This window comes from Aquarana catesbeiana, linkage group LG05 (genome assembly GCF_042186555.1).
Source record: "Aquarana catesbeiana isolate 2022-GZ linkage group LG05, ASM4218655v1, whole genome shotgun sequence".
In the NCBI taxonomy this organism is placed as follows: Eukaryota; Metazoa; Chordata; class Amphibia; order Anura; family Ranidae; genus Aquarana; species Aquarana catesbeiana.
In genome coordinates, this window is record NC_133328.1 from 614,468,591 (window position 1) to 614,484,355 (window position 15,765).

Sequence of the window (15,765 nt, forward strand, 5' to 3'; positions counted from 1 at the left end):
TTTATAAATATCATTCATCATTGTCTTCGTGCAGACTTCAGGGAAAATCAGTGAGCCAATCACACAAGCAGGAAATTACATTTTCAGGGGGCATTCTCTATACCATCTGTGTACAGAACACCTCCAGGTAGCCATATTGCATTTTACGGAAAAATACAGCGCTGCAGATTGAAAGGGAAAGGTCATTTTTAATAATAATCAATGACCATAATTGTATACGATATTATTATTTTTTTTTAACCGCGTATTTTCTCCCATGAAAGTGGAATTAACCTTTAAATATTTAAAGTGATTATAAAGTCTAATATTTTTTTTTTAAATAACAAACATGTTATACTTACTTCCTCTGGGCAGTTGGTTTTGCACAGAGCAGCCCAGATCCTCCTCTTTCCGAGTCCCACTTTGCTGCTTCTGGCCCCTCCCTCCTATTGAGTGCCCCCTCGGACAGCAGCTTCCTATGGGGGCACCCGAGCGGAGTCAGAGCTCCGTGTATCCATTCAGACACGGAGCCCCGACCTGTCCCCTCTCTCCCCTGATTGGCTGACTGACTTTGATTGACAATCGTGGGAGCCAATGGCGCCGCTGTTGTGTCTCAGACAATCAGGAGGAGTGTCCAGGACGGCTTAGACACTCGTGGACATCGCTGGAGAGAGATGGGGCTCAGGTAAGTAATTAGGGGGTGCTGGGGCAGCTGCTACACACAGAAGGCTTTTTATCTTACTGCATAGAATACAGTAAGATAAAAAAAACCTTCTGCTTTTACAAATGCTTTAATATCATTTGTAAAAAAAATTACAAGCAAAGCAAAAACTGTCCGCCTCACCTTCACCTAAAAGCTATTTCATTACACAGTGCAAAAAGGTGCACAAAGATAGCTCCTAAGTGGCTAATGGGTGTCATTAACATGATGCTGCCGGGAGTGTTAGTTCCAGGAAGGATTTAAACTCTGAAGGCCCCGACTGATGAGGCTGAGGGCCCCCGATCTCACACATTCCTGTCTCTAGGCTGGAAGAACATTCTGAGGGATAGTAGGGTTGAAGAGCCAGAATTACACAGTGCTATGCAGCTGTTGGAGCACTGAGGAGCCTCTTGTCCCTGAGCCAAGTGCTGCTTGTACATTCCTGCTGGTACATAGCGTGACTGGCTGCTCACTGTGACCATACATAGAGAGGGCTTACATGGAACACAACCTTCCTGACTTGCAAGTTTATGGGATGCTGCTTATATAATGTTGCCTGGCATCTGCTGGGGCCTGGAGAGGTGTTGGAAATCGACAAAAAGAGATGAACATAAAAATCTTCCTTGAAGCAGGCGTCAGGGCTACATAGCTCCCAACTGTCCCTGATTTCGAGGGACTGTCCCTGATTTCGAGCAATGTCCCTCTGTCCCTCTTTCCCACTCATTTGTCCCTCATTTTGGTCTGATCTATATAGATGTATATAAAATGCACTTTTTAGCTATCAAAAAGTGTTTTCCAGCACTAAACCTTTCATCTGGTTTCTCAATTGCTGCATTTGTAAATTCCAAAAGCCAATATAAAGGAATAGTAGTGGTAAAAAAAAGCATTTGTGCGTTTAACAAATCTTGTTTTTTTTTGTACAATTCTCCTTTAAGGGAGCATGGCAGGGGGTGTGTCCTATGCCTGCATACTTTTGCTGATAGGTGTCCCTCATTCCCATCTCAAAAAGTTGAGAGGTATGGGGCTAAACTACACGGGTGATTTTAATCTTGTGCTGCCGTGCCATTTAACCTCTTGCTGGCAATCATCTCATTAGCAACACATCAGCTTGCGTCTTAAAAAAAAACAAAAAAAAAACGATGAGGTCCTTGATGACGTCCTGAGGGAGGGTGAAACGCGTAGATGTAATTTCCAGTTCCTATTGACATCACTTCCGGTTTCGTGGAACGCACGCCATGAACAGCGTTTTTGCATTCACAGCACCATGTTCATGAGTGTTCAGAGAGTTCTTTGCCATGAGGTGCCATGTTGAACATCCAGTGACCAGTATAAGTGAGAGCAATAACACCAAATTTAACACCTGTTCCCCATTCACACCTGAGACCTTGTAACACTAACAAGTCACATGACACCAGGGAGGGAGAATGGCTAATTGGGCCCAATTGGGACATTTTCACTTAGGGGTGTACTCACTTTTGTTGCCAGCTGTGTGTTGAGTTATTTTAGGGGACAGCAAATTTACACTGCTATACAAGCTGTACACTCACTACTTTACATTGTAGCAAAGTGTCATTTCTTCAGTGTTGTCACATGAAAAGATAGAATAAAATATTTACAAAAATGTGAGGGGTGCACTCACTTTTGTGAGATACTGTAAGTACGCAAAGACAGCTGACTTGACTGAATTATTTGATCTACACATTTGACCCAGGTAGATCTGCATGATTAATTGGTAAAAAAAAAAAGCTCTGCTCGGAGCTGTCAAAAAAAAAAAGAAGCCGGCAAATACTGTATTTATTAACATTGTCAGCACTGAGAGATAGCTGCATTCACACCTGAGCGTATAATTTTCAGAGTTTACGTTTTTGTACAGGCGTTTGAGGTCCAAAGGTCACCAATGTAAAAAGCAGTAAAACACCTGTAATCTGCCTAAAAAGAAGCTCATGTACTTTTTTGAGCATCAGGCGTTTTGCTTCAAGTGACAGATCGCTTAGATGTGAACGGGGGCCATTTAAATAAATGAGGTTTTGCTTGTTGGGTGTTTGGGAACTTTTGAGATGAGCGTTTTACGAGCTGAAAACGCTGAATGTGTGAATGTAGCCTGAGGTCAAAGGGATGAACTTCAGTCTGTAAATGAGGTCAGTTTAACCACTTAAAAGACCAAAGCTTTTTCTGACACTTGTTGCTTACAAGTTAAAATCAGTATTTTTTGCTAGAAAATTTATCAGAACCCCCAAACAATATATACCGTATTTATCTGCGTATAACACGCACATTCATTTTAAGAGGGAAGTTTCAGGAAAAAAACGTAAATTTTAAATAAGGAACTTTGAAGCAAAATAAGGGTCAATGCCCATTTGCAGCCTCACAAGTGCCATCAATGCAGCCTGATTAATGCCCACCTGCAGCCTCACAAGTGCCATCAATGCAGCCTTATTAGTCCACATCAATGCAGTATGTAATCTGACGGCACTCGTCCCCCCCCCCCGTTGCCTCCGAGGCAGCTGAAATTTAAGTATTGGCGTATAACACGCACACGCTATTTGCACCCGATTTTCATCGATTTTCATGGTGAAAAAGTGAGTGTTATACGCCAATAAATACAGTATATATATATATATATATATATATTTTTTTAGCAGAGACCCTAGAGAATAAAATGGCAGTTGTAATATTTTATGTCACACTGTATTTGTGCAGCGGTCTTTCAAACGCAATTTTTTGGGGGAAAAATTTACACTTTAATGAATTTAAAAAAAAAAACTGAACAGTAAAGTTAGCCCAATTTTTTTGTATACTGTGAAAGATGATGTTACGCCGCGAGAATCATGATCTTTCTTTTAAGTAATAAAAACCGTGATTCTCATTTTAGCCAGAATCGTGCAGCTCTTGTCCCAGGTTAGGGTTAGAATTAAAGTGTATGTCCATGCAAAACAATTTTTTCTTAGTTTTGGATAGAGTGGGGAAGGGTTTTTACTGCTAACGTGGGCTCTATTGGACTGATTTCCCCTTCACTGACAGTGGTTTCACTAGACAGGAAGTGAGGGAACATCTTTAAGAGGGACACAGACAGAAATAAAAACATGACAGAGTTTCTAGCCATTTCCTACTCTACTAAGGAAAAACATTATTATTTTTGTCTGTGTTGCCATTGGCAACACAGACAAAACACATAAGTGGGGTCCAGGAAGTGGGCTTTAAACCTAGGTGTGCTCCTAGCACAGAGGCCAGGCTATTGGTGGCCCTGGGTCTCTACTAACAATTAGGACTCAAGGGACTTTTCTAATATAGGGAAAAGGTATAATTCACCTGGATACACCAAGTAGTTACAATGATATGTACAGTTATACTAACATCAAAGTTGCAAAATTATGTTTGAGCGTTATGGTTTGTTTTTGACCTTGGTCGAGAACGGTTTAAAGGCCAAGTTTACCTTTCAAAAAAAGAATAAATGCACAGTCTTTGGCAGGTTAAAAAAAATGTGCATTTATTTATCTTTTACTAAAGTTTTATTACCTTGTTACGCAGGTCTTTTGACTGTACTTTTCTACCTCCTCATGGCTCACTGTCTAGCCTGTTTAGTGCATCCATGTGAGAGCTAACTCATTGACTATTTATACACAGACACCAATTGTGATTTAAAAATTGTGAGAAATTAACCTTTAATTGCCATTTTAACCTGTGTGTATCACCTTCTGTGTCTGTACCAAGGCCAAACATCCCAGGGTATGTAAACTTTTTATCAGGGCCAATTGGGTGATTTCTGTTATTATGATTTAAAAAGGATGCAAAAAACGATGTGCTAATAAATGGCTTCTTGTGATTGCTATCCTTAAATAAAAGACAGTTTTTTGGCATGATCAGTCATATTTTCAATATAAATGCCAAAATGTTACAATTTCTGACAGGGTATGCAAACTTTTGAGCACAACTGTATATACAGCGGGTAAAATAAGTATTGAACACGTCACCATTTTTCTAGGTAAACATATCTCTAATAGTGCTATTGACATGACATTTTCACCACGTCGGTAACAACCCATGAAGTCCATAAATACAAGAAACCAAAACAAATAAGTTCAGAAATGAAGTTCTGAGTAATGAAATGGAATGACACAGGGAAAAAGTATTGAACACGCTAACTGATATCCATTTAATACTTCCTACAAAATCCTTTGTTGGTAATGACCGCTTCAAGACGCCTCCTGTATGGAGAAATTAGTTGCATGCATTGCTCAGGTGTGATTTTGGCCCATTCTTCCACACAAACAGTCTTCAAATCTATTTTAGCAGCTTTATTTTCTTTCTTTGAAAACAATTGAGAGTTTCCTTGGCTTTGTGTTTGGGATCATTGTTTTACTGAAATGTCCTCCCTCGTTTCATCTTCATCATCCTGGTAGATGGCAACAGATTTTTATCAAGAATGTCTTGGTACATTTTTCCATTCATCCTTCCTTCAACGATATGAAGTTTGCCAGTACAAAACCAGCCCCACACCATGATGTTCCCACCTCCAAACTTCACGGTCGGTATGGGGGGTGAATTTGGGGTGGTGTGAAGTACCATTTAACCTCAAAACATGGTGAGTTTTATGACATCCAAAGAGTTCAATTTTGGCTCATCTGACCTGACTATAGTCTCCAGTATTTCACAGGCTTGTCTAAATGTTGTGCAGCAAACTTTAAAGAGCTTTAACATGCTTTTTCTTTAACAATGGAGTCTTGCGTAGTGAGCGTGCATACAGGCCATGGCGGTTGAGTGCATTACTTATTACTTACTGGGGGGGGGGTTTGGGGGGCACTGCCCTGAACCCAGAAGACAATGCCAACGTACAGGAACGCGATTGTGCCTGTACAAGCGCCCCCACCATAAAATACGGGCAGCCGACCAAGTGGTTAGAGTAGATGTAACCTGAAAGGGTGACATTTTGTTTGCTAATGCATTGTGTATGACAAACAACTGCCTTTTTTTCATAAAATTTGGATTCTTATACCATAATTTCATAGTTTGTAAGGTTAAATAAAGACTCCAGTCCATCTAGTTCAACCTGTGTGGGTGTATGTATGTTTAGGTCTATACCACTTCCAATATCCCTGCATATTGTGTTTATTAAGATGCCCATCTAAAAGTTTTTTGAAACTAGTGACACTTCCCACGGAAATCTTTTCCTTGGAGTCCATTGAGGGGCACAGGAAGCCTTCAACCTGGGCAATGGCAAACTTTAGGCCCAAGATAACCCCCTCTACTACCATAATACCTCAGTTTTGAAGCAAAGCAGTACCGAAAGCAAGATTGTAAGCACATAGGGGTATGACCTGTCTCTCTCAATGGACTCCAAGAAAAGGATTCTACAGTGAATACAAAAACTATATTTTCTTTCTCACCCTTTGAGGGGCACAGGAAGTCGTAAACCTTTCTTGGAGTCCATTGAGAGAGACCTTTGAGGGGTGGGCAACACAGGAAACAAAGTAACAGAAAATAGAGTCTGCCTGTAGCTCACAAAGCCACCTAAAGCTGACATTAGATGAGACAGAGACATGCACATGGTAAAATGCATGCCAAGGTTCTAGGTGTAATCCTAGACTATGAACTATCCTTTCAGCCCCACATCTGTTCACTGTCCAAAGCTTGCCGCCTCAACCTTCCCAACGTCTCCAAGATACGCCCCTTCCTAACCAACGATACCACAAAGCTTCTAATTCATTTCCTGAATATCTAAAAAATGTGATTGCAGCAGCACTAGCTGCCAAATAATACATAAATCCAATAATAAGCAATAAATGCATTTGCTGAATAAATATACAATCCAATAGTAAACGTATAAAAAAGTTGATTCAAACAAACTTTTTTATATACATTTACTATTGGATTGAATATTTATTCAGCACATGCATTTATTGCTTATTATTGGATTTATGTATTATTTGGCAGATTGCAGCAGCGTGATCACATTTTTTAGATATTCATTCATTGTTTTTTTGTGATAACATCCTGGTGATAAGCAGCAGCTAGATCTTTTGCACATGGTTTATGTCACAGTTTCTGCATTTATTGGAACTTTTATATTCACACACCACTAGGTGGCAGCGCACAAATACCACATAGCCTAATTCATTTCCTGGTCATCTCCCGCCTCGACTACTGTAACTCCCTCCTCATTGACTTACCCTTACATAGGGTATCCTCCCCCTTTAGTCCATCATGAATGCTGCTGCCAGACTCATCCACCTTACAGACCACTCAGTGTCCTCCACCCATCTCTGCCAATCCCTCCACTGGCTTTCGCTCACCCAACTAATTAAATTCAAGATACTAACAACTTACAAAGCCACCCACAACCCCCAGCTACATCATTAACCTAGTCTTAAAAAAACTAACCAAATTGTTCTCTTCATTCCTCCCAAGGCCTCTTGCTCTCTAGCTCCTTCACCTCATCCCATGCTCACCTCTAGGACTTCTTCAGAGTCTCTCCCATTCTCTAAAACTCCCTACCCCAAATTTGTCCGACTATCTCCTACTCTGTCCATTTTCAGGCGATCCCTAAAAACTCATCTCTTCAGAGAAGCCCATCTGGTCCCCACCTAACACCCCTCATTGCTATTGTGTTCTGCTGGCAGGAAGCCTTCCCTTCTGGCAAAACACGATGGTCACTGCTGGGTTCTATAGCTGCTGGCAGTGATTGCATGAAAAAATCTGACAGGCTGGTTGTACCAAAGTTGATTGATGGGTTGAATTCAGTACAACCTGTCTGCCCATAGATAGATCGAATCTTGGCCACTCTCTGCGGAAGCTGCTGAGATTCGATACATCTATGGCAGGCTTAAGAGAAACAGTGACTGGAAGAAACCTGCACAACCCAAATCACATCATCAACGGAAAATTCCTTCTGATAAGAGAACGTTTTGATAAAGGTGAAAAACAGCGAGTACATTAGACAAGAAAGAATTGCTGGGCCTCAACATCTCCTTCTCTCTATGCCAGATCAAAAAGGGTTCTTTGCACGATGAGGTCTCTAGTTCAGACACTCACCTCACAGAGGTGATATCTACAGGGAAAAGCAACCTTGGGGATAAGAATAAAGAGGAATACATCTAATTGGTTCAAATAGTGGCTTCTGAAGAGCGAACCAGATTCAAATAGCATGGAGTCACAAGGAACTGACAGGGAACCACATGGGAGATCTGCTGCACAAAGATCTTGATCAAGGAGTGAAAGGCCAACAGTCACTAAAAAAAGAATTGAAAGAACAGAGATGTGACCCTTGCTGGTGCTAAGGGTTAAATACTCCAGATCCAACTTCAGGAAGGAAAGCATTTGCCCCACAGAGAAGTTCCTGGTGAACACCCAAAGACGCATATCATCAAGTGAAGTATGTATATTCTACATCCAATGTGAAACTACAAAAACAAAGAACAAGGCGGTGCACAAACCTAGCGAATTACCAAAATAATTTATTTAGTGATAAAATAAACTGCTACAAATGAATACTCACAAAAGTAGCAACATGCAAAGATGCACCATGTGGTTAATTGGCTTTTTACCAGTTGCTATTATGTGAGTATTCATTTGTAGCAGTGTTTTTATTACTAAATAAATGTTTTCAGTAATGCATTAGGTGTGTGCGGCTTCTTGTTCGTTTGTTTTTGCATCACCCCATCTGAGGAGGGCTGCATCCGCCTAGCATTTGGGATTGCTGCTGTTCATCTTGCATCTAACTACACAGAGGACACCATAGCGCTGGAAGTGACTGCTTGCTTGTATCCTACATCCAATGATGGACCTTGCAGGAAGTGAGACCTTCTAGGCTTAAAGGAGAAGTCCAGCCCGAGCTCGTTTGGCTGGGCTTCTCCTAAGGGTCACAGAAGTGCAATTCGTTTTGAAGTGCCTGAAGTCCGCTCTCTGCTGATGTCACAGGAATCATTTCAGGCACCGTGTCATCACGACAATGAAAGTCGGGATCTACCAGGTGCCTGGACTGACACTCGTCTCAACCCCTCAGCGAGCCACTGAGAGCCTGAGACGGCTGCTCCCCGCCCCTCCACAGCTCAGCGCTCCAGTGAGCGTGGAGGAGCAGAGCAGAGAGATGCCGATTGAAAAGTTAGCAGCTCTCTGCTTGAGGAGCTGTGAGAACCGAGCCCTCGGCAATGTTCAATCCCTCGGTTTTCAGTGTAGAGGCACCGGGGGACAGATGCTGCATCCACCTAGGCAAGTATGATGGGGGAAAAAAAAACAAAACCCATACTTCTTTTAACTACTGTAGGAAGCACAGACTCAGAAATGCCCTGTCCCATAGAACCTGGGCTTCAACAGCCATGTTATTAAAGCTAGCAATCGATGAAGCAGGATGGCAACTGTTTCACTGGAATGTAGACTGTAGTGTGAAGAAATAATTCCGGATGGCTGCACTCCCAAAAATCCTTTTACTGAAGCTTTATATGACAAGTGGTTGACAGATGGAGCAGGGGACAAAGAGGTAGACGCGTTTCGCACAAATGTTAGCGCTTAGTCATTACCATTTGCGCGAAACGCATCTACCTCTTTGTCCCCTGCTCCGTCAACCACTTGTCATATAAAGCTTCAATAAAAGGATTTTTGGAAGTGCAGCCATACAGAATTATTTCTTCATGTTACACAGCATGCGAGCTGGGTAGCACCTGACTAGTGTGTGTGTGGGGATTAACCAGAGACTCACTCACCTTTTCTTGTTTCATTGTAGACTTTAGTGTCTTTATAAATAACAACTGTGAAAGCTATGCCCAAAGAAAGCAAGCAAAGAGAATAGAACTTGTTCTGCACTGTGACTATGTATAGAGCCAGCCATCTTGGTAGAGGCAGAGCTTCCACATATCACAGCTCCCACCTGATGTCTGGTAGAGTATCAAATAAGAAGCAGGAGAGGTGGAGGAAACCCAGATTCACACAGTAAAGAATCAGGGAGATCCTTGCACTGCAGGTTCTGAAGTAAACCTTCCTGTACAGCAAGAAAAGTAAGCAGCACAGAGTGGCATCACCAAATCTTCTGAGACTAGCGAAGACAACACTGCCTTATGATCACATGCTGTGGATAAATTGGAAGTGCTCTGCTGTTTTTCAGAAGAAACTCCAGGCAATAGGAACATTTTTTCAGGATACTGTTGAGACACAATTAAAATGTTTGCATGTTCCCTATAAAAAGGCGAATGTTTACTGTTTCGGTTCAAGTTCAGGTTCAGGTTCAGTAGAATTACATACCAGGCCACACTTAGAAAAATGAAAGCTGATTTTTATTATTTTAACAGCCATCCATTTGACATAAACATGCATACGTAATTCTGATACGCACACATCACATTATTTATGTTAGTCTTCAAAGAATTAAACATACAACATACATCCTTACAAAAATGAGTCAAAATGCAACCTAAAAAGTTTCCTGTTTCTAATTCAAAAAGAAAAAAAAAACATTGTGCTGGGTACCATTTTTGTACAACAGTTAATTTAAACACCTCTGTTCATTTTTTTCTTGGCTGCACGTGAGAAAACAAAAAGCCGAAACAATAATAAAAAATTTTTCATTTTTTTTTCTTTAAACAGTAGAAATCGGCAGTTTCGCCATGCAGTTTAAGCAATATTAAATATTAGTTTAATTTTTTTTTCTGGCAGAGGAAAAAAAAAATAAGTTTAAAAATATTAAGTTCAAGTCACAGAATATTCCCCCAACACAGAGGAAAAACTTAACGCAACGCAGAAATAGCTGCCAATGAAACGGCCATTTTGAAAATGTTTAAACTGCCTCCCAGGGTTTTTTTTTTTTTTTTCTCATTGATTTTGGCACAAAAATGAAGATGGAGCTTATGTAAGAACAAGAACAAGGATTAAAAAGGAGGGTAAAGAAAAGGCAGATGACAGACAGCAGCAGTGGAGGGAGGAGGGGGGCTGGGCAGAAATGGTCATCGCAACCACTAAAAACTGGAACGTCTTAGTCATTGCGGAATACTGTCTTATGTCCACAGCAGGATTTGTGCACGGCTTCACCACCGTTATTGCAGCATCGCCTTGATTTGCTTCGAGGTAGTTTCGTCGTTCAAATGTTTTGTTGTGTACCTGGAGAATGATATCAGAGATCAGATTTTAAATTATGAACACAGGTTAACTAAACGTCAAAAATTGAAAGGGAATTGCAATTATACAAAATCCAGACTCTGGGCAAACTGGTAAATAAACAGTTCCCATCTTGGTGATCTATGTACATTGCAAGGATTTTAACAAACTTTGTTGCAGATTCCTACCTTTTGTTATTCTGAAGAAATCCCTGTGCGTTTGTCTCCATGTGGTAAGTGAATCTAATGGGAGTGGTTTCATAAATATTAATTGCACCTGCAGGGGGCTCTAATGAGGAAAATTGCAGGGTCTGCATCGCTTTAGAACGGGATTTCCTATTGGGAGTATCTAACCAAAAATGAAATTTTTGTTGCAGAGGATGCCTGAAATCTGACATATATCTTATGCCGCGTACACACGATCGGACTTTCCGAATGAATGGACTTGCCTACACACAATCAACCAAAGTCCGACGGATTCGTACGTGATGACGTACGACCGGACTAAAACAAGGAAGTTCATAGCCAGTAGCCAATAGCTGCCCTAGTGTCGGTTTTTGTCCGTCAGACTAGCATACAGACGAGCGGACTTTTCGACCGGACTCGAGTCCGTCGGACAGATTTGAAACATGTTTCAAATCTAAGTCCGTCAAACTTTTGAGAAAGCAAAGTCCGCTGGAGCCCACACACGATCGAATTGTCTGACGAAATCCAGTACGCCGGACCAAGTATGCCGTAAAGTCCGATCGTGTGTACGCGGCATTAGTGCAGATTTCTGTGAAAATAAGTGAGCCAATCACACAAGCAAGAAATTATGTTTCTGGGGGACGTTCTGTAGACATTCTGTCTGCAGAACACCTCCAGGTAGCTGTATGGCATTGCATTTACAGAAAATTACAGTGGTGCAGATTCAAAAGGAAAGGTCATTTTTAATAACATTTAATTACAATATGACTTGTGTCGCAATTGTATATGCTATATTTTTTTGTAATTGCTATTTTTTTTTCCCCCCACGAAAGTGGAGTTCCCTTAAAGAAAGTAGGCAGCCAGGTCTGTTAAGCAACACATTGTGGTTGAGGACAAACTCCAAGACTGAAGAGTTCACCTTTGTGCTTTCTCCTCCTGTAAACATGTTCAGTGCTAAAATGACAGCACTGTGCAAACCAATATGGCCTTGGCTTCCTCGGACTGCTGAACCTACCTTTTCCTAAGTGCTGCCAATATACAGAGACATGTATTTATACCACCTGTGCTTTTCTCCCACAGTACCCCAACAACTCTGTTTATACTGACCATCGACTTAAAGTACTCAGAGGAAAAAGGGTGTTTACATGCCGAAGTGGGAGATGCATAAGAGCAGGCTAAAAGAAAAATGTGTGGATAGGCTACTTGTGTCTTCTCATTGATTCTAGTTCAACTACAATCTTCCCACAAGAATTTACGTAAATGTAACATATTTTAGGCAAGGTATTTACCTGTAAAACTCTTCCCTGTGCAGACAGTGACACCAAAAGCCTTGGGAATACTGTAAAGCAGTGGTCTCCAAACTGCAACCTGGGTGCCAGATGCAGCCCTTTGCCTGCTTTTATCTGCCCCTTGGGGCACCATTTCTCCCACTGACACCAACAATGGGGCACTTTTCCTCCCAATGATGCAAACAAACAATGGGGCACAATTCCTCCCCCTAGTACCAAATGTGGTGATGTTTACTCCCACCGATGACAGGAAAAATGTCCTCGAACCGATGGCCACAGTCCGGCCCCCCTAAAGTCTTAAGGACAATAAACTGACCATTTAGAAAGTTTGGAGACCCCTGCTATAGAGAGTAACTCGAATGACAGCTAAAAGTCTGCTAGGGCTACTGACACCATATTTAGGATGGCAGTGCCCAGCAGCAGTCTCAGGGCTTTTGGATGTCTATACAAGACACAGGAAAATTTTACAGAAAACCAGCTTGCATAAAATATCTTAAATGAACATATAATCTTATTGGAAAATTCTTGTTGAAATTAATGGTCTGGCAACAGGGTCTCTAACAGCAGGTGGCTCTGACAACGCTAAAACTCCCCACAGGTGACGGCAATCTAAGCCCTGGTTCACACCAGTGTGGCTTTGAAATCACAATAATTCCAAGCAATTTCAAAGCCCCAAACCAGTGTGATTTGCACCTCCGATTTCATTGCGACTTGCAAGTTAATTTAACAGAAGTCTATGCAAGTTGCAACTAAATCCCAAAAAAGTAGTGCAGGAAGCTTTTTCTGAGCCGCAAAGATTTAAACGTTTCCATTGCTGGCAATGAGGTGCAACTTTTCATGCGATTTACAACTGTCAATTCGCATGACAAATCACACCAGTGTGAATCAGGGCTAAAAGGTATTCTTGGTTTTTCTTTACCAATCAGTGCATGTTTTAAAACCACATTACTAAAACGTCTACATTTCATTAGACAGACTGACAAAAAAAATGGAATTTTCCTTTAGAGCAGCAGTGGTGTATTTTCCTGTATCTGGTACATTCATAGAGCCTGTGATGAGGTACCACTTATAAACACACACTACGCTGCTCGGCCAGCTCTCAGTGGTGGAATCGCGCCTCATTACTTCCCAGCTCATTTACACACCAGATGCTTCACATCAATGACTGAGGGGGTCTTGGGAAAGAGACAGTGGGAAGGCTCAGGTGATACTCCCACTAACACCAGGCGATGAGCAGTCACGGTGGGGGCATTCTTACGATTTACACATGGATATATATTATCTTGATCTGCTCTTTGCAGACACTGGTGCATGAAGAGAGGCCAGTCGGCAGTTCCGGGTTACTGACATCCGGTCATGGAACAAAGGGATTGTGAGTTCTCAGAGCACATATTTCATAACCAGCGCAGCGTACTGTACCTGAGAGCATTAAGGAGACCTTCTACACTGTTGGGGGGCTGTTCCTTGAGAACCTTGATACAGCCTTTCATCTGGAACACAAGGCAAAAAAAAAACATTAACCTCTTTACCACGTGCATATAGGTTTTGATGATAAAATAGTTCACATTACATAAACTTATGGTAAAATAGCGGTCTAAGGGTCCTGGGTTCAATACCAACTAAGAAAGCTATCTGCATGGCATTTGTATGTTTGGATTTATCTGTGGGTTTTACACAGGAGGCATTGGACACTACAGCCTGACCTGTTCTGAGCAGGAAAGATTGGAGAGGACAGGATCTTATTCATAAACTTATGGGAAAAAAAGGCTATTTGGATGCATTTCAAAATGGTCAGCAGATCCTGAAATATAGACAGCAGAAGTTTTCATCTGCATGACCTCATGCCAATGACAAGCTGTTTCTCCACTTTTCCTTGTGTGTAAGGCCCATCTGTTTCAGGCCTTCAGTTTTTTAGGCAGATTTGATCAGATGGTCCATGTATCCACTATAGACCAGCAGTGTCCATTTACACCCGCCTACCTCCGATCTTGTCTGCCAAAATCACACGGAATAGGATCTGTTTTCTTCCATGTAGGTGGATCGGAGGTAGTCCCCCCACTGACTAGAAGGGGCTCAGTCTGTGTCAACTCTGCATAAACTGAGCGGACACGGACCCGTCATCAGTTCGCTCTGCTCAGCAGGGGATCAGCAAAAAGATCCCCTGCTGAACAAAGCAGATCCACCCCGTGTGAAAGGGGCCTAAAGCCTAGTATACAATGGCCGGTTCAATGTTGGCCCAGGAGTATGGCATGTCCGACAGATGCCAGCTGTTGGGACGGCTTCTGTCAAAGGCTCATGACCGAAAAAGGTCTGCCGACCAGCTCCCGGTCAGCGCTCTCGGCCAATGGCTGAGAGTGCTGACCGGAATGTTCTGGCAAGGGGGCTGTCCCCATGTAAGAACACAAGCACAGCAAGGGGAGATCACTGTACTACGTTAGATTGTTAGTACAACGACTCTGATCTGAGCTGTCAGTTTGCTCAACCTTCTGGGTTGAGCAAAAAGAAAAAAAACTAGTGGTGTGTACCAAGCTTAACTGTATGAAAAAATGATGCCCTATATAGTTTACATTCCTCCTAACAATGGGGCTTATTTGATACTGAGATGTACACTCAGGAGTTAGTTGGTAGAGTATAGTTGGTAGAGTATGTCATCAGCAACTGGACAACTTTAGACAACCTCTTAAATGGGACACTAGAATAGAGGGCCAACTGACAAGACCTCCAATGTTTTCTAGTTGCCGACCTCCTGCTCATATGACATACTCTGCCAACTGGCTACTGAGTCCAATCAAGAAAAAAAAAAAAAAAAAAAAAAAAAACATTCAAGAGGAGCTGGGACTTTGATATGGTTTATATAAAACAGTGAGTGGACAAAAACATTTGGAGCGCTAACTAGCTGAGGTTAGCCTGCTAACAGACAAGGATACCCGCACATGCTCTAATAGAAGGATTGTCAGACCAAAGGATAAAAGAAGTCCAGAATAATTACTTTATACTAAAAAAAAAAAAAAAATCCAACACCCTCCAGCAGATACCCTAGAAGGTTACCAGTAGGAAAAATAACAAACAAAAAACAACATGCTTTAATGGAAGTAATGCCAGACCAAAGGATAAAGAGGTCCAGATTAATTAATTCATTTATAATGAAAAAAAATAAAAATAAATAAATTCCCACATGCTTCAGGGGTCAGAAAAAAAAGTAGTATCTAACCTAAAAGACATGTTGACTGTTTTTTAGTATAAACAAATTAAATTGGACTCTTAATGCCACGTAAACACGATAGGATTTTCCGACAACAAATGTTGGATGTGAGCTTGTTGTCGGAAAGTCCGACCGTGTGTAGGCTCCATAGAACATTTGTTGTCTGAATTTTCGCCAACAAATGTTTAAGAGCAGGTTCTCAAATTTTCCGACAACAAAACTTGTCGGAAATTCCGATCGTGTGTACACAAGTCCGACACACAAAAGTCCACACATGCTCGGAATCAAGCAGAAGAGCCGCACTGCCTATTAAACTTAATTTTTCTCAGC

At 41.6% G+C, this 15,765-nt stretch overlaps 1 protein-coding gene across 12 annotated transcripts in view; it reads right to left on the minus strand.

Moving 5' to 3' along the window:
* Positions 1-9,920: 9,920 nt before the first annotated feature.
* The window catches only part of CYRIB (CYFIP related Rac1 interactor B), a 217,518-nt gene continuing 211,673 nt past the window's right edge, over positions 9,921-15,765 (minus strand). For all 12 annotated transcript variants that reach the window (XM_073632243.1, XM_073632248.1, XM_073632250.1 and 9 more), the window contains 2 exons: positions 13,653-13,723; positions 9,921-10,762 (listed from right to left, as the gene is read on the minus strand). In XM_073632243.1, the coding sequence (XP_073488344.1) occupies positions 10,699-10,762; positions 13,653-13,723 (135 nt within the window). In that variant the 3' untranslated portion in view covers positions 9,921-10,698. The remainder of the gene's footprint in view (positions 10,763-13,652; positions 13,724-15,765) is intronic.